Genomic DNA, 19746 nt, shown 5'->3' with positions numbered 1-19746 from the left:
CTGTGGCAACACGGAGACGGGACGGGGACCAGCTTAAGCCGTCGTCTCCAGTCTGGTGCCTTCAGATGTGGCTGGATCTAATCAACACAGACACATTCTGATAGAAAATCCATGAGAGAACTCTCAGACTTGTGTTTGGTTTGCACCGTGTGATCTCCACGGTGTCCCGGAACGGGAGGGAGGTCTGCTTTCGCCAGTCTGAACGCTTTCTTCCTGACGTCTTCCTGCGCTTCATGTCTCCAGGACGACGGCGGTCCCAGTACAGTATGAGCTCTACATACCGGCTCTGCGCTACGGTAGTCTGAACCCAGAAGTTTATGAGGAGCGGGGTCACTTTAACAGGATCGATCAGTTAATTCAGCAGCGCCGAAGTCGGTCCTCGTTCGTCCCTCTCCTCCAGGTTTTCAGTGTATCCCTGCTCCAACACACCTGGCTAACACTGAAAGGATCTGGTGTCAGGTTTGTTGGAGCAGGGTTAGTGGAAAACCTGGAGCACCGGAGCTGGGCTGGGTTAATTGATCTCATTGCAGTTGCCCCTCTCCTGGTGGATTTCCCGGTTGGAAAAGTGTCCCGCTTGTCTGAGAGACTCCACGCTCAGAGGTTGCGAGTCGGCTGGTTAAGGCAGCGAGATGGCGTCCTGAAGCTGAAACGTCCTGCGCGTGTGAAGAGGGGGGCAGAGACAGGATTAGGAAGCATGTATGGGGGGTTTAACGAGGTGGGACCTGCGCTCTGGTTCTCATTTCTCGGCCTCAGAGTGGAAACTGGTCCTAATGAGCAATTCCACCCAGCCTGGCTGGCAGGGATTATGGGATTACAGGGCGACCGCTTGGCTCTGCACTGCCTCGCTTCCCTCTTTTCTCTTATCGCCGCTCTCTCATTCTGGCCTTTAATTATCTCTTTTCATTTTCTCCCTCTGAACAATAAGCCATTTTCTTTTCCATTTTTCCCTTTTATTATTAAAATGATCTCGTTCTTTTTATCAGTCCTTCACTTAGCGGCTGCTTCACATCGTTTACTACTGAAGAGTGAAATTGGTTTAGTTGTGAATGAAAGAAAAGAAATCATCCCGAATAAGAGAGAACCGTTAATGTGTGGAAGCTTTAACCTTAAAACCTCTTCTACTCTCCAGCTGGTCTACGGAGGTTTTCCAGCGTTTCTATCCGTCCAGGAGGTTTACAATCCAGACACAACATGTAGTGTTTATTCAGAGACTCTAGATGGTAAATCCACCATTATTTATCACATCTTCATCACCATCACTACCATGTTGCTAAGAGACCTCTATTTTCACCTGGACATGATGATGAAGACACTTCCTGTCAGACTTTCCACCAATCAGAGAGCTTAAACTGACGGTAACGTCCAATCAGGAGCAGCCAAAGATCAACAAGTGATGAGAAAAGCAGGAAAATAATGATCCTCTATGGCTGGAATAAAGCCAGGAAGACGTTTGGGATGCAGCTGAGGTGGAGGTGCTGCAGTGAGGATAGCAGGTAGATAGTAGCAGGAAGACATGGAAACATGGAACCGGTGTGTGTTGTGTGTTTGTTTCGTGGGTGAATGACGTGCAGATGAGAAAAGACTTGGTCACTGTTGTGTTCTGTCAGCAATGAATCCTGTTTTCTAGATTTTGTCTACATGGATACGTTATGTCTGCATGGAAACGTCATGTCTCCATGGTAACATGTCTGCATGGAAACATTATGTCTGCATGGAAACATCATGTCTGCATGGTAACATCACGTCTGCATGGTAACATCACGTCTGCATGGTAACATCACATCTGCATGGAAACATCATGTCTGCATGAAAACATCATGTCTGCATGGAAACGTCATGTCTCCATGGTAACATGTTTGCATGGAAACGTCATGTCTGCATGGAAACGTCATGTCTCCATGGTAACATGTTTGCATGGAAACGTCATGTCTGCATGGAAACGTCATGTCTGCATGGTAATATCACGTCTGCATGGAAACATCATGTCTGCATGGAAACATCATGTCTGCATGGTAACATCACGTCTGCATGGAAACGTCATGTCTGCATGGAAACATCATGTCTGCATGGTAACATCACGTCTGCATGGAAACGTCATGTCTGCATGGAAACGTCATGTCTGCATGGAAACGTCATATCTGCATGGTAACATCACGTCTGCATGGAAACATGTCTGCATGGAAACATCATGTCTGCATGGTAACATCATGTCTGCATGGTAACATCATGTCTGCATGGAAACGTCATGTCTGCATGGAAACGTCATGTCTCCATGGTAACATGTCTGCATGGAAACGTCATGTCTCCATGGTAACATCATGTCTGCATGGAAACATCATGTCTCCATGGTAACATGTCTGCATGGAAACGTCATGTCTCCATGGAACATGTCTGCATGGAAACATCATGTCTGCATGGAAACGTCATGTCTGCATGGAAACATTATGTCTGCATGGAAACATCATGTCTCCATGGTAACATGTCTGCATTGAAACATTATGTCTGCATGGAAACATTATGTCTGCATGGAAACGTCATGTCTCCATGGAACATGTCTGCATGCTGACTGGGATCTATAAACATATCAGCTCATGACACTTGGACCTGATATGAAGGTTAAACCAAGTCGGTTTTTACCGTTAACCCACAGATCAGGATGGAAACAACGTAACACCAGCAGTCTTTTGCACGCCACATTTCTGCAGAGTGACAGCAGTTAAATTAAAAGCTGACTTAGAAAACCAGTCTGCTGTGTGTGTGTGTGTGTGTGTGTGGGTGTGTGTGTGTGTGCACGTGTGCAGACGAGGACCTGGGGAGCTGCAGCAGACGTCCTCACCGCTCCACATTGGTGGGACCTCCCCAGGTTTCCTGGTGTCTGGTAGCGATCAGGAGGCTCTCCTGGTGCTCAGCCTCCCTCTCCTGCGTCTCCTCTTACACTGCAGGTGTCTTTTATTGAGCCGACCTGATTTACAGTTCTCTTGTTTTTCTCCAGCTCCTGCAATCAGGCACCTCCACCGTGACAGGTTGAAGCTGGAGGTCAGAACTTTTTACATGTGTGCATGAACACAGTGCCTCTAATGGGAGATCATTACTGGAATATTAGAGACGTCTGGCCCTCAGGAGTGGAGGAAAGACCTGAGAGCTGAAACAGTAAAATGTCCTTTTGCTTCCACTGGGATAAACGATGGCTCCACCAGCTTTATAAATGGTTGCTTTTTCTTTTTATTTATATTTAACTGAGAGTCTTTGGATTTTTTGGACCTGTATGGTGTTTAGTGTTTCCTGCTGTCCCTCTTCAAACAGATAAAATACCAGATTTATCCTCCTACGTTTCCTCCGAAGCGCTCCCCTCAACCAAAATCTCCCTGCATTATTTCCAGCCAGTTAAAGGGGAAGTTAAACAGCAGTTCACACCCGGGGTAAGCTGGATCTGGCTTTATGGGCTTTCCTTGCTTCTGACGCGTTTATCCGCTCAGCTAAGTGGAATGCAGAGGAGCAACCATGCAAACGGGAGATGACATGAAGTATGCTGTGCTTTCTGCAGACGTGCAGCCTGATGGGCAAACAAAGGCTTTAATCAGCCAAACAACCAAAATCCACACGCGTGTAGGGAGTTGCATGTGAAAGCAACACACAGAAACACTTGTGTCAGACTTTCAGCTCTTCGTTCCTCAGCCCCCCCCCTCCCACCTCATCCCTGAAAAGGCTGGAGGCGTCAGACTGTAAACAGCTCCAGAGTGCTGGGGTGAAATCAACCAGCAGACATACACTCCCAGCTCGTTGATCTAAAACCAGCTAAACACTCCCAGCTGCGGCATTAGGGAGTCCAAATCGCACCTCTCCAGAGACTCAGCGAGGACCTGCGGCCCGCTTTAAATCAGCTCATGGTTTTATGTTGCCACCATGCCTCTCTGTGAATGCAGCTCACCTCGCCCCCCCGTTGTCCTCCCATTCCCTCCACTCTGCCCGGACCGCTGGAACCTGCAGGAATTCATCAACAAGTCTTATCGTGAGCCGTGATCCGCAACCAGTTGTCGGTCTTCTGCCTCACTGCGCTGACAGAGCTGCTGAGGACTGTAAAACAAACACGGTGCCTGCGCACGGCCAGCTCCAGCAGCTCTGCAGTGTGTTGCAGCAGGCGTGCAGCGTGTTGCAGTTCACCGCCAGGGTTAAACAAAGACGAGATAAATGTGGTTTCAGCGACGTTGGAGGCGACTGTGTTCATGTCGGATGTTAAAAGCAAGCAGGTCTGGCTGTCCTTCGCTTTTTTTAACCTGTTTCTGTGAGACTGTAGTGGAAACTGAAGCAACAGCTGCAGTGAACGTTTCATCCTCAGCAGTTATCGTTGCTGATGAAATTAATCAGCTGATTGATTGTCCTGAGATGAACATTTAGTCATCGGACTGTTGGACTGGAGGTTCCTTCGTCCTGACCGGCAGCTTTGTCAACCCAGCAGACCAGCCCCATTTCTCCTGAAGTCAAGCAGATTTTATTATTATTCTCTTGTTTATTGACTGTAAACAGAAAAGCAGCTGGAACTAGCAGTCTCGCCTTTCACACGACGAGCCTTCTGCTTCAAATCTTATTTTAAATCAAATCAAACTTTATGTACGAAACATTCGTTCTGCCAAAGGCAACAAAGGGCTTCACGTGATGAAAACTCTTCACTCACATAAAAACTGTTTTCAAACACCACGTTTAGCAACATAGCAGTCGTACAGACATCCACACACACACACACACACACACACATCTCCCATCCTACACAAACTCATTTCTGTCTCTTCGTATGAAAACACTAACAGTAGTACCGATCTGGCTTCAGGCTGCTGTGAGGAAAGGAAGTCTCGAGGATCCGATCACACCAGTAAACCAGCCCACCCATGTCCATAGAGACCGCCACCGCCAAGATCAGAGCAGGCCAGAGTCCACACAGCCATAAGGCTGCAGTGCAGGACCCCCAGCCAACTGGACCAGAGCTATCACCCTGGCAACAACCCCCTAGACTCAGCGGGCAAAGTTCCCGGTGGGAAGGATCCCCAACAACGATAGAAAACCCCCACAGGAAGAGTCAAAACAAATAAAAGCAGTGATAATAAAAACTATGCATAAAGAACTTCATAAAATAATGTGTTAAAAAAGGATAAAACCAAGTAACATGGAAATAAAACAAATCAAGATGAAACAGAACGCAGCTAGAAGCTAAAAGGTCTCGAGCTTTTCTTTTTTTTTTAAAAGCAGCAACAGTCCCTGCAGGCTGTTCCACGGACCACCCTCTGGTGGAACCAGATCACCAGTACCGGCAGACCTGAGGGTCTGGAAGGGCTCATCATTTAAAAGGAGGTCAGATAAATACGAAGTTCCAGGTCCGTATAGGACGGACTAGCTACGCAGTGATTGTAAAACTGGTGTAACGTGTTCCCGCTCAAATTCTCGTGCTGTTGAGTTTGGAAGTAATTGTAGGTTTGAAACACATTCTTACCTCCGCCAGGGAGGGTTATGTTTTACCCGCGTTTATCTGTTTGTTTGTCTGTTTGTGTTCAAGATAACTGAAAAAGTCATGGACGGATTTTTATTAAAATTTCTGGAGTTGTTGGGAATTTACGCTCACCTTGAGGTGTCAGGGCCAGTCCCAGCTTGTGGTGCCTAAGACGAGACTAGAGGGGACGGGGCTTTCTCCGTCGTCAGTCCTGGACTCTGCAATGCTCTGCCCCTCCAAGTCCGAGCTGCCCCCACAGTGGAGTCTCATCTAAAGGCCCACTTTTAATTTTTGGCTTTTAACACAGTGAGTTGTGTTGTCCACTGTGTCTTTTAGTTGTTTTATTTTTCTTCTTAGTTAGTCATATAGTTAGAAGATCAGTGAGTGACTTGGCTTTCAAAGGAAGCCAAATCACTCTGTCCGGTTGTTTGTCTGAAGATGGAGAAATTAAAGGAGGAATTAAAACTATTTTTGTTTGGCTCCTAAACAGGCGTTGCTCAGCTGGAAACACTATCGTCCCTTTATCCTGTTCACGGGGCCAACAGCGCTTACACAAGACCAGTGCAGATGTTTCCTGATGCAACGCTCCTGATCCGGATGAAATCGCTTTTTCTCAAGTTCTGCATAAAGATCTGTTCATGTCAGTCTGGTGGTCATGGAGTCATGGAAGCATCTAAAACCTGCAGGACATGCTTGACCCAGAATCAGCCCAACTGGCATGTCTGTGGTCTGTGGGAGAGCTTCCATCTCAGCAACACGCAAACGCCCCGCAGACCTGTCAGGAGTCAAGCCGCGAGGTGACCATGGTAACCATCAGTGATTCAATCCTGCTTACAAATGTCTTTAAATAAAATGATTTAACTGTGATAAAATCTCCATAAGATTCTGATTTTATAAGTTAAAACCAAGCGGCAGCCTCCAGAGGTTAAAAGTGAAGCCTATGCGGAAGTGCATAAAGCTGCAGTTCCCCCTTCATCCACTAGGGGCTGCAAAACAGAGAAAATCCCCATAGACTCCCATGTTAAAAAGACCAGCTTCACACCAGGAATAAACATGTTTACAGCAGGAATAAACATGTTTACAGCAGGAATAAACAAGTTTACAGCAGGAATAAACATGTTCACAGCAGGAATAAACATGTTTACAGCAGGAATAAACATGTTCACAGCAGGAATAAACATGTTTACAGCAGGAATAAACATGTTTACAGCAGGAATAAACATGTTTACAGCAGGAATAAACATGTTCACAGCAGGAATAAACATGTTCACAGCAGGAATAAACATGTTTACAGCAGGAATAAACATGTTTACAGCAGGAATAAACATGTTCACAGCAGGAATAAACATGTTTACAGCAGGAATAAACATGTTCACAGCAGGAATAAACATGTTTACAGCAGGAATAAACATGTTTACAGCAGAAATAAACATGTTTACAGCCTGGTACAAAAATCCATTTTAAGTTTAATAGGTCAGGTTTACCTTCATGACAACTGTGGGGGGAGTGAATCTCTTATAACTTTTCCATTTAGAAGTAAATTCATCTCAAAATTCAGCATATTTAGGGGCATATTTGATTGACAGGTACCTGATCTCCCGCTCCAAGTCAGAAGAACGTAGAACAATGGCGGTTTTTAGCCGGTTAACAACGTGACTTAGCTTTAGCTTGCTAACCTTTGTTAGCTGGTTAGCTCCTGTTATCTCCAGGTTAGCTCGGTTAGCTCTTAGCTACAGGCAGTTCGGAGTTTGCTCGATGTCAATCATCCACCATGACGCTCACAGCCCCCCTCTCAGCTCCACCTCTTTGCCCATATTTCAATTTTCTGGGTGAGACGACACGCATGCCCCTGCCAAGATGGCAACGGTAGGAACCGCCCGCCGAGCTTCAGTTCAGCTCCTCAGAAACCTACGGGTGATGTCACGGAGGCTCCGCCCATCTTTTATATACAGTCTATGGTTAAAACAGGAAACATAATGAGATAAATATGTCTGAATATCCTCTGGACAGTAATAAGAATGTTTTTTAACAAATGGTTAAGAAAAGAGTAGATCATATAGAAACAACCATTAAATGGTGAAAAATGGAATCAGAAACATTTACCTTTAAGCCGAGATGTGGAGATGGCCATGACTGTCACGCCTTTCCAGCTCCCTTCCCTCTCACTCGGTTTGTCCTCCCTCTCCAGCCACAGCTGCACCTAGTCAGCCTGAAGAACACACACCTGCCCCAAATCACCGCCACCTCCTTTAAAACCAGTCACCCCTCGGCAGCCGTCACCAGTCTGCTGTCAAACACCAGTTCCGACTTCCCTCCTGAACCGTTTACTAACAACAAGCGGTTGGGTTAGTTGAGTCTTTTGCAGAGGGAGCCCTTCCACAACACTTCTAATGAAATTCATCTTAGAAAGTTAAAAAATGAGCTCCAACAAACAGTCAAACTGCTAACCAGCTGTTCACATGTCATGAGGTTTTAGTACCGTCAGCATTTATCTTTTACAGTTCATGTAAAGAAGGAGAAACTTAGTGTGTATTGACACACTCCATGGGGGTCTCCATCTGATGGGAGAATTGGGAGAATATCAGAAAGATTTCTTACCTTCTTTTGGTTTGGTTGGTGTTCAAACTGGACTTAACTTGGTGGGACTAAACCTCCTGGACTATGTCACAGAAACAGCTGTTCTCTACAGAGCGCAACTTCCACAGAAACTCTGTCAGGTAAAATGAAGAGTGTTTTACTGATCACACAGCTTTGTTTATTACCAGAGGCAATAAAAAACTTTTATTGTGAAACATAGCTCATGTTTGCATATGATGGAACAAAAGCTATGCTCAGGACTGAGACGATAAAAACAGGCAATGAAAAATTAGAATAACTCAGAAACAGAAAAACCGGCCTGGTAACGCCAGAAAGATGAGATCAGTCCATCGCCAAGACGGCAGGAGTGCAGCAGAACTTTTCACGCCATCTGCTGACAATCTCTGTATTTTCTCACATTGCTGGGTTAGAAAAAACAGCAATGTGATTCTTTTCTAATATCCTGCAGCTCTACTGCAGCATTCTGCCATTCACACCAGCACCAGCAGACTGGGAGGTGGTCTGCTGGTTCAGTCTATCATACAGGTTCAGTTATATTTACTGTCTTGTTTCTTTTCTTTTTATTGGAGATGAAAACATGAAAAACATTAAAAATAAGAAGGAATAAAGTGATGAAGAAGAGACGCAGTGGATTTACTGTAACTGTGTTAAAATGCAGGTCGGGTCGCAGGTTTGGTCATCTGAACGGGTTCTGATGAGTAAAACCGGACCTGTGCAGGACTCTGGTCTTGGTGTGCAGAATGTTTTCTCAACACGTTGTTGGTTTTGTTTTTCCTCCTAACAAACCATAATCTTCATCACTTCCTCCTTCTTCTTCATGCTTTACTGCAGACGACACTTTCTGATTGGTTGCTGGATAGTCTGTTTGCAAGTTAACCCAGACCCCTGGTTTTGTGGTTGGTGTTCATACTGCGCCAAACGACTCGTACAGTATGAATGGGACCGTGGTCCGGTTAAAGCTGGTTAGAGAGGGTCACAGTCCGGTTAAAGCTGGTTAGAGAGGACCACGGTCCGGTTAAAGCTGGTTAGAGAGGGTCACGGTCCGGTTAAAGCTGGTTAGAGAGGGTCACGGTCCGGTTAAAGCTGGTTAGAGAGGACCACGGTCCGGTTAAAGCTGGTTAGAGAGGGTCACGGTCCGGTTAAAGCTGGTTAGAGAGGACCACGGTCCGGTTAAAGCTGGTTAGAGAGGACCACGGTCCGGTTAGAGCTGGTTAGAGAGGACCACGGTCCGGTTAAAGCTGGTTAGAGAGGACCACGGTCCGGTTAAAGCTGGTTATAGAGGACCATCGATTGGTTAAACCTGGTTAAAGAGGACCACGGTCCGGTTAAAGCTGGTTATAGAGGACCATCGATTGGTTAAACCTGGTTAAAGAGGACCACGGTCCAGTTAAAGCTGGTTAAAGAGGACCACGGTTGGGTTAAAGCTGGTTAAAGAGGGTCACGGTCCGGTTAAAGCTGGTTAGAGAGGACCACGGTCCGGTTAAAGCTGGTTAAAGAGGACCACGGTTGGGTTAAACCTGGTTAAAGAGGACCACGGTTGGGTTAAAGCTGGTTAAAGAGGACCACAGTCCGGTTAAAGGCACCAACAGCTGGACAGTCTGTACAACTAATTAACTGTTTATTTGTGTTAAACTGCTCTGACCTTTTTTTCCGATTCTAATCAGTAATGATTGACAGGTAAGGTCAGACGTTGCGTTTTCTGGAAACACCAACCTGCCTGCTGGCTGGGAGCGGATTGTTGCATGAAGCAGAGATAAAATGCTAGTGCGGGCTGAAAGACCCAAACTAAAATCGTCCAAACACAACAGAACCGGACGACCTCACGTTATGACCTCACGTTATGACCTCATGTGACGGCCAGGACGATCCTACTTGCTGCACGTACCATATATAAACATCTGCATCTGTAGCATCTCTTATCAGCTGCCCTCCATCGCCACGGTTTTTGTGTAAGACCTCCGCGATGTGTCCTCGCTACGCCTGGTTACCCCCCCCGCCCCACCCACCTCGGACCAACCAGAAGAATGCCTTTAACAAGTATATCTCAGGCACTGCATGGCTGTATGAGCAGACAAGCCGCCACTAGCCGCCGTTATTGGCAGCAAACTGCTCTTTTTTTTCCAGGCAGCTATAAAAACAGTGTCCTCGTGCGCTGAGGAGGTGATTTATGTGACACGTCGACCTCTCCGGGGCCCTCCACGCTGTTTGGTCTTTACAGTATGTGGATGATTGTGAATGTATAGGCATCATAACGCCCGCATGTTGTGCCTGTTAGTTTATGTTAGTGTTTGAAAGGAGTGTGTGGGACCAGGAGAGCTGACAGTGCTGCCTTGTTCTTTCTGTTTCTCCAGGTGGGACCCGATGGAGGCTTCGGAGGAAGGATAGACAGATGACGTTTGAAATGTCAGCAAAGGCCAAGGTTGGTCAGAAACGTTCCTCTTTTGTTACCAGTTTGTTCCTCTTCCCTGCTTCTCTTCATTCTTCTCTGAAGATGAAACCTTCATCTGTGAAATCTGATCTGTTTTCCTTATTTTTGCTGCTCGCTGACGACTAGAAAGCAGGAGCTACGTAGGACTGAATTCCTGATGAAATCCGTCTCAGCTTTTCATGAGATCCTCTCAGCGGCTGAATGATAGACCTGTGATGGAGCTCCATCCAGGATGGAAGCAAGACTTAAATACTGGAGAAGAGCTGTCTCTGACATCTTCTCTTTTACATTTTCTCATGGCTAAACAGGCGCTGCTTCTGCTGGAGACGGTCGTTTATTGGTGCAACGGCTTAGAAGCCTATAAGATTACCTTTAAAATAAACCTGCACGGCAACTCGCCACGATAGTCGACCATTTTTGGAGATATTTTCTTTCTCATCAGAAACGATGAGACGACTGGTTCCACAACAGCAGCGTCTACAAACAAAAGTCAATAACCCAAACACAAATGTCCACTTATTAAAAGGCATTCTGAATGTTTTTATGGGTTTTTACAGCCACAGAAATCCACGAGAAAACCAGTTCAGAACAACTGGGATGCTTAGTAAAGAAGACAGAATCCAGTTCTTCATAAACGTCACAAATCATCTTGTCTTCCCAGAAACATTTTATCATTTAATCTGATGCAGCAACACATCTGTAAAACATTCCAACAGGAGCAGCAAAAGGCTGGAAAACATCTAGAGGCGCTTTTACTGGTTTAACTGGGAAAAGTTCAGTAACATAACTGGGTATAATGTCTGAGTAGCTCAGATGGAAAGACAAACAGAACTTCTCTAATCTGAGACAAACTGGATTTAATGTTCCTCAGACTCTGAAGGATCCTCCATCTGCAGTTCAGAATATTAGGAGGAATCTCTGTATTCTGGGGACAAGGCTGGGTGCTGGTGATCTCCTGCATTAAAAGGAGACATGATTCTTTACTGGAAACCAGTGCATGGACTCAGGAAGATTCCAGAAACCACCCAGTTCAGGCTGAAATCCACACATGCAGGTTAAAGCTCCATCATATGTGAAGAGGATCCAGAAACACTCGGTCTTCTCTGGACCAAAGCTCATTTAAAATGTTCTGAGTGGAAACCTGGATGAAGATGTGGAATAGTTTGTGGACAGCATGGACGGCGTGTCCTGCAGACTAAAGAGGAGAGGGAGCATCCAGTTTGGCCTTGTAGATCTTCTCACCTCCCAGATGTTTACAGATGTTAGAAGAAGAGAAGACGCTAACGATCCTAATCATCATCCTGGAACTACTTTTTACAGACGTGTTGCTGCATCAGATTCACTGACAGCACAAATTTCCCACTAGTTCCATGTTGTTAAGGTATTAATGGGAAGAAAAGAGAGATTTATTTTCCACAGCATCACAGCTTCTGTGGGATCGGGCTGGACGTGGATCTTCTGATCCGACAAACTGGATTAATCTTCTTATTTCACCTCTGAATTAAATCTGGATACAACTTCTTTAAACACGCAATCACTCAAAACTTTATTCATTTAAGAAACAGAAAGTTCACTCAGCTGTCTGGAGATCAGCTCTGTGTTGTCCAGGTCTCCGCAGAGACACAACAACAAGCTGATGGAGACTCAGGTGTTGCAGGAGGGAAAATCCCTGCAGGACATGGACCCACCAGGACACGGCTCCTGCGGGACACCAATCTTGTGGGCCACCGGTCTTGCGAAACACCGGTCTTGCAGAACAACGGTCTTGCGGGACATCAGCCCTGCAGGACATCGGTCTTGCGGGCTACCGGTCTTGCGGAACACCGGTCTTGCGAAACACCGGTCTTGCGGAACAACGGTCTTGCGGGACATCAGCCCTGCAGGACATCGGTCTTGCGGAACACCGGTCTTGCGGGAACCGGTCCTGCGGGACACAGGTCTTGCAGAACACCAGTCTTGCAGGACATCGGCCCTACAGGACATCAGCCCTGCGGGACACCGGTCTTGCGGAACACCGGTCTTGCGGGACATCGGCCCTGCGGGCTACCGGTCTTGCGGAACACCAGTCTTGCAGGACATCGGCCCTACAGGACATCAGCCCTGCGGGACATCGGTCTTGTGGAACACCGGTCTTGCGTAACAACGGTCTTGTGGAACACCGGTCATGCAGGACACAGGTCTTGCGGGACACCGGTCTTGCGGGAACCAGGTCCTGTGGGGCACAGGTCTTGTGGAACACCGGTCTTGTGGGACACCGGCCCTGCGGGACACAGGTCTTGCCGAACACAGGTCTTGCAGGACACAGGTCTTGCGGGACACCGGTCTTGCGGGAACCAGGTCCTGTGGGGCACAGGTCTTGTGGAACACCGGTCTTGCAGGACACAGGTCTTGTGGGACACCGGTCTTGCGGGAACCAGGTCCTGCGGGACACCGGTCTTGCGGAACACCGGTCTTGCGGAACACCGGTCTTCCGGAACACTGGTCTTGCGGAACACCGGTCTTGTGGGACATCGGCCCTGCGGGACACCGGTCTTGCAGGACACCGGTCTTGCGGGACACTGGTCTTGCGGGACATTGGCCCTGCGGGACACTGGCCTTGCGGAATACCGGTCTTGCGGGACATCGGCCCTGCGGGACATCGGCCCTGCGGGACAACAGTCTTGCAGGACACCGGTCTTGCGGGACACAGGTCTTGCGGAACACAGGTCTTGCGGGACACCGGCCTTGCAGGACACCGGTTTTGCGGGACAGCGGCCTTGCGGGACAGCGGTCTTGTGGAACATCTGTCCTGCGGAACACCACTAGTTATTTAGCAGCACAGATATGGACGGAGTTGAAACTGGACGTCCGCTGTGACAAGCAGGTCGTTTGGAAGCGGCTGCAGGTGGTCGTACCTGTGATGATGACGTCATGAAAGATGTTCTTTGTCTCCGTCTCTGTTTAGGTGCTGCTGTGGGTTCTGGTGTCTCTGCTGCCTCTGGTGGAAGGAGCTCACATGAGGTCTGCTGGTGCTGGAGTGGGATCAGATTCCAGCCACGCTGTGGGCCTGCTAGGAGGACACGAGGACAGGGAGCTTCCTGTGACACTGCCGGAGGTTGTGGCAGACAAGGAGGAAGACGGCGACCCTTACTCCACCTGGCACGCTCTCTATGGTGCTGAAAGTCTTCTGGAAGTCGCATTCAGTGTGTGTATGAGCATAAAGACTGTGTGAAACTCATCACTCCTCTCCATTTCAGAGCCCTTTGTGACGGATGAGATGGACGACCATCCCAGCGTCCGCTGGGCGGGGCGCTCTCCACGCTCCTCTGACCCCACAGAGCAGCAGGCCAAGGGATCACAGAAGAAGAAGAAGAAGAGGAAGAGGAAGGAAAAGGAAGAAGAGACGGGGAAAGGAGATAGGAAGGGTAAAGGTAAAAGCCGGCGCCCGACGCAGAGCAGCAGGGACTGCCGTGTGGAGAAAAGGGAGATGCGGGTTCGGGATCTGGGCCTCGGCTACGACTCAGATGAGATTGTCCTCTTTAAGTACTGCGTGGGCTCTTGCCAGTCCTCGAGGACCAACTATGACCTGGCTCTAAAGGCCCTGCTGGAAAACGGCTCACTGCCTCTACGCACCGCCCGCAAAGTCAGCAAACACCCCTGCTGCCGACCAGACCGGTATGAGCCGGTTTCCTTTATGGACGCCCAGACCACGTGGAGGACCATCCAGTCGCTGTCTGCTGCCAGCTGCATGTGCATGGGCTGAAGGAGGAGCGGCTTCACTGCTGTCTGGAGGAGGACGCCGTCTGGAGGAGGACGCCGTCTGGAGGAGGACGCCGTCTGGCGGAGGACCCTGTCTGGCGGAGGTAGGACGCTACCAGCGGGGCGCTGTCCCCCTCAGAGACCAGGAAGTCATGTCTGGACCACTAAGCCAAAGCCGCAGTCCGAGACTGAGGAGGAACTCCAGTCTGGTCTTCCTGCAGGAAACCTGGATGCTGCTTCTTCCTCACAAAACAGAGAGAGTGTATGTGTGTGTGTGTCCGTGTGTGTGTGTGTGTGTGTGTGTGTTTGGATTTGATGTGGCAGAGACGGAAAGGCTGAAGCTTGTGGAGAAAAGACTCGGCCTAATGGATGCCATGCATCTACATGTATTACTGCGTAAAAGTAAAATATATTTATTTCTGATAAATTATTTATTTATTATGGCTTCATATGAAAGCTGTTTTGTAATGTAGATATTAATCTATTTATTGCCAAGATTCATGTTGACAGTTGCCTCTGCTCACCTCCAGTATGTTCATCTTTTCTTTTTTTTCTTTTTTTATTTATCCCCCCTGAGGCGCCGATGTTCAAGTTCACACAAACGTAAATCACGCCGTCGGTTCAGCAATTCCACCTAAAATCCACTGTAATCTGATTATAATTCATTTAGTTACAGAAACAATGAATATGTGCTGCTTTTATTTGATTTCCAGTTAAACAACAACCTGTTTATTTAGTCATTTCCAAGCAGTTCTGGGTATTTTCGTTTATTTCTAAAATATGGCAGGTAAGCGGTCTGATTTTTATTATTTTAATTTTTTGTTTTGTTTCTTTTGGTTTCAGGTTATTGAAATTTAAAAAAATCACTGATGTAACTAAAATGTACAAACTAATCTGATCAATGAAACACCTCAAAATATATTCCTCATGTTAAAGTGGTTCCATAATTCAGTTCAATAACACTTTATGTCACCTGTCATTATTATTATTATTATTATTATTATTATTATTATTATTATTATTATTGTTATTGTTATTGATAAATTGTCTTTATTTTTGTATGACATTATCCTTCAAGGGAATAAAGTTTTTAAAATATGAAACTGGTTTTACTGGTTGCGATCATGATTCCACTGTTCAGCCTCATGATAAATGTTCCTGAGGCGCCACCTGCTGGTGAAAATGAGAAGTAAACTTTGGACTTGCTCTCTGGTCCTGGAGATCTTCCATCACGCAAACAGCTTCCACACCATAGACATATATATATATATATATATATATATATATATATATATATATATATATATATATATACATAGACACCGCGTCGTATCACGCTGCCATCTTGGATGGGTCTCCATTTGCTTCTAATGTATTTATTTGTAAGGTGTAGGTCCAACCACAACAATAATTTCGCCAATTTTTACCTGATTTTTCTCAGTTTGGTTTGTTACAAAGGGCAGCGATATTATGATACAGATCACTGTAAAACATGAAGACAATGTGCTTTTATGCTAAAATATTTTTTATGATGCTATTTGACAAAGATATGGTAGCTACAATATAAATAAATGTATAAATGAATTTGATACTAAGATGTTTGGTTGTTTATTGATGTATTTGGATTTATCTATTTTTATCTGGTCAAATAAATTATTATTCAACCTTGTGAAATGTAATTCCACACGATCTGCTTTCAGTATTTCTCCGGTTATTGCAACCGTATGCTGAACAAAATACAGGAATAGTTGCTGCTTTCTCTTGACTACAGTTGACTCTTTCTTTTATTTACATTTATTAATTTATCAAAAAAGAAGAGCGTAAACCTCCTCCAAGGTCTTTAAAAAGTTCCTGGATCCAAACGGTGATCTGGATTACCACCAAAATTAAATCAGTCCTTCCTTTCCATGTTTCCAACAAGTCCTGAAAATTTAATGTAACTCCATCCAAAACTTTTTAAGTTATCTTGAACACAAACAGATAAACAGATAAAGCTGGTAAAAACATAACCTCCATGGTGGAGGTAATTATGCTACCATGTAAAACTCTTTGTGAAGCATCAATGTCATATTTTTCCATAAACACCTCATAGGAGTAAAATGTATCATTTGCATTTAGTAGATTATTCACTTTGTTAACATTATTTATAAACCAGTTATGTCGAAAAGTGTTTTGTTTGTGTGTTATATATACGCGTTGTTCCACAGAAAACAGTTTTATGGGGAAACTACGTTGATTCTGCAGCAACACGAAAGCAGATCCCCATCCAATATGGCGGCGACCATATTGGCGTCGCCGCCATATTGGTGCACTCTCCAGCACTCAATGAGGCGTCTATGTATATATATGTTTATGGTCCACACGTCCGGCGCGTAGTTCTGGGCTCAAACATGTGACGTTTCCTCCTCATTGGATGTTTATAATGAAGGTATAAAACACACACACACACACGTGTTTAATGGTAAAAGTATCACATGTTGACGGACCACAATGAAGAAGCAGCATGTTGAAGTAGAAAAAGATTCTTCACAGCAACACAAAACGATTTACAGCAGCATTTCATGACGTCACAACTGAACCTGAAACGGATCGGAACGAAGATCCCACATCTTACTGGTACCCACAGGGTAGAATACGTTATCAGACTGGTCTGTTTCCACGGCAACAGAACTTTTCATGGGATAAACGATCACAGAAAACCAGATTTATTGAGCCTCCAGGTCTGGACTCTGGACCACGCTGAGACCTGGTCCCCCTGGAGCCTCCAGGACGAGGTCTGGACCACGCTGAGACCTGGTCGCCCTGGAGCCTCCAGGACGAGGTCTGGACCACACTGAGACCTGGTCCCCCTGGAGCCTCCAGGACGAGGTCTGGACCACACTGAGACCTGGTCCCCCTGGAGCCTCCAGGACCAGGTCTGGACCACGTTGAGACCTGGTCCCCCTGGAGCCTCCAGGACCAGGTCTGGACCACGCTGAGACCTGGTCCCCCTGGAGCCTCCAGGACGAGGTCTGGACCACGCTGAGACCTGGTCCCCCTGGAGCCTCCAGGACCAGGTCTGGACCACGCTGAGACCTGGTCCCCCTGGAGCCTCCAGGACCAGGTCTGGACCACGCTGAGACCTGGTCCCCCTGGAGCCTCCAGGACGAGGTCTGGACCACGCTGAGACCTGGTCCCCCTGGAGCCTCCAGGACGAGGTCTGGACCACGCTGAGACCTGGTCCCCCTGGAGCCTCCAGGACGAGGTCTGGACCACACTGAGACCTGGTCCCCCTGTTTTCCACTGAAGCCCAGTCAGACCAGTCAAACCTCCCAGCAGCAGCTCGTTCTGATGTCTTTCCTCCTTTGTGTTCTAGAAACATTCAGTCAGTTTAATCTTCAGCTTATTGATCACAAACTGATCGATCTGGGAGTTTGGGCGCGCGGACTGGACTGGTGCTGTTAGAACACAGCACCAGTCCCTCAGAGACACGTCATGGACCCAAACTGGAGCTGGACGTGAACGCACGTGGGGCCCCGTCAGTTGTTGGGATGCGCGCGGCTCTAGTGGGTCCAGGAGGAGCCTCCTCCTCCTCCTCCTCCTCCTCGCAGCCTGCCGTGGAGTGGATGCTGAACGGGTGAAAGTTGACCCGGGCGGTGTCGTAGTCCCACGCTTGTCTCATCGCAAAGTCTGTAAAAGATCTGATCCTGACCGGCGCGTGCTGATCCAGCTCGTTCCTGTAGCTGGCCGTGCGTAACGATGCGTAACTGGTGTCGTTGCTGTGTAGAGAAGGAGGGGAGTTCTGACCCCCCACCAGGTCGCTCCCGTCCCCCCGGCCGTCCCGGGCCCAGGCTGCAGCCCTCTTCAGCCTCTCGCAGCCCTTCATCAACAGGTTCTTCCTGCATAAGATGTACACCCAAGGGTCCAGTATGGGGTTGAACGAGGCGAAGCGGATCGCCATCATGTCGCCCCCGTAGTCCGGCTCCCCCCCAGCGGAGATGTAGGCAGGGTCGTAGAGCTGGTTCACGAAGATCCGGACCTGTCAGGCAGAAACAGGACGAAACAACTTCAAACTCCAGCCATCACCAGGGGCGTATGTGCATACTCTAAGATCATTATAAACCCTTCACTAAATATTTTTTTTCAAAAGCTATAAGAAAATAAGTAAACAGATAAACAGAAAAATGAATGTAATTAATGTATCAGGCCAAATAAAATCAGCCTTCACTGCATATTCAGCGACGGTTTGGACAGAAGGATGGATTTATCAATGCGGGTGGAAAAACTTGACACATGTGTCGCCAGGTGTTTCTGAATCAGAAAATAACTGTTGCATTTTATTTCATTTTTAAAAAAATTTAAAATAACAAAAGTCTCCAGTTTCTGTAATAAGCAGCTGCAGCAAAAACAACGTTAAACAATTAGCGTCAATTTGTGTCTTTCACATGGCCCAGAACACCTGGAAACAGCTGGAGAGCAGGACGTTCTTACCACTAGAGGGATGGAGCAGACCAGGAACACGATGGTCATGAAGATCAGGAGCCAGAACATCTGGATCTCCGCGGCGGAGGAGACGGACTGCAGGCGGGGGAACCTGCGGCGCGAGCCGCCCTGCTCACACAGCTCAGTCCTCACTATCCCTGTCCTCTGGTTCATCCCGACCAGAGACCTGCACACCGCCAGGTTGCACAGCACCGTCACGGCGATCAGCACCAGCATCACCCCGCCGTACAGGAAGGAGTAGCACGCGCCCGCGGCATCCGTCGCCCTCCAGTCCAGGAAGCACCAAGTTCCGGGGAAGTGCCTGACGTGCTGACCGAAGCCGAAGCTGGGCATGATGCAGAGCACGATGTTGGCCAGGTAGGTGGCCAGGAGCGCGAGCCGCGCCATGGTTCGGTCTATGTGCTGGGAGTAGAGATACGCGTGGTTGATGGCCAGGTAGCGCTCCACGGACATGGCGCACAGGATGGACATGCCGGCTGAGCCGAAGAACAGCATGGAGAAGGAGAAGAAGTGGCAAAGCAGCGCTCCTCCTGGCCAGCGGTTGGCCACATATGTGGCGATCACCACCGGGCTGGTGAAGCAGGTCCCCAGGAGATCCGTGACGGCCATCCCGCACACCAGCGTGTAGAAGGTCGTCTCCTTCTGCTCCTTTTTGGACACGCACAGCACAACTATGGCGATGAGGTTCCCCAGGACTCCCACAGCGAACATGGTGGCTGAGGTGACCAGAGACCTGGAGTCGAGCCGAAGCGCAGGGAAGGAGCTGTGGTTGTGGCTGAGAGGCAGCAGCGGCGCAGAAACGTTCCTGTCCGGCTCTCCAAACGCAGCTGTGGCGTTGATCATGGTGACAAGCAGAAGCAGACCAGCGTGGAAGCCGGTGGACATTCTGCTGAAAAGGGTTTTCTACCCAGAATAAACCATGACCCGCAGGGACAGCGCGGTTTCCAGCAGCCTGGTTGGCTGTGCGCGCGCACAGATGAAGGCGAACCTGGCTTTTGTTGCCAGTATTAAAGCTGCTGCT

General features: G+C 47.7%; 1 protein-coding gene across 1 annotated transcript; it reads right to left on the bottom strand.

Annotated features, from left to right (window-relative positions):
* Window positions 1-17715: 17715 nt before the first annotated feature.
* LOC306758575 (prostaglandin E2 receptor EP4 subtype-like) lies at window positions 17716-19568 on the bottom strand (the record flags this gene model as incomplete). The annotated part of the gene is made up of 2 exons (XM_079243902.1): window positions 17716-18261; window positions 18714-19568. The coding sequence occupies 2 exons, from the start codon at window positions 19566-19568 to the stop codon at window positions 17716-17718; spliced, it is 1401 nt and encodes a 466-aa protein (XP_079100028.1).
* Between the last annotated feature and the right edge of the window lie 178 nt (window positions 19569-19746).

The sequence above is a fragment of the Telmatherina bonti genome, assembly GCF_933228915.1.
Source record: "Telmatherina bonti genome assembly, chromosome: 7".
Classification (NCBI taxonomy): Eukaryota; Metazoa; Chordata; class Actinopteri; order Atheriniformes; family Telmatherinidae; genus Telmatherina; species Telmatherina bonti.
The sequence above is the reverse complement of the archived record's forward strand: the minus strand, read 5'-3'. Positions and strand labels throughout refer to the sequence as shown.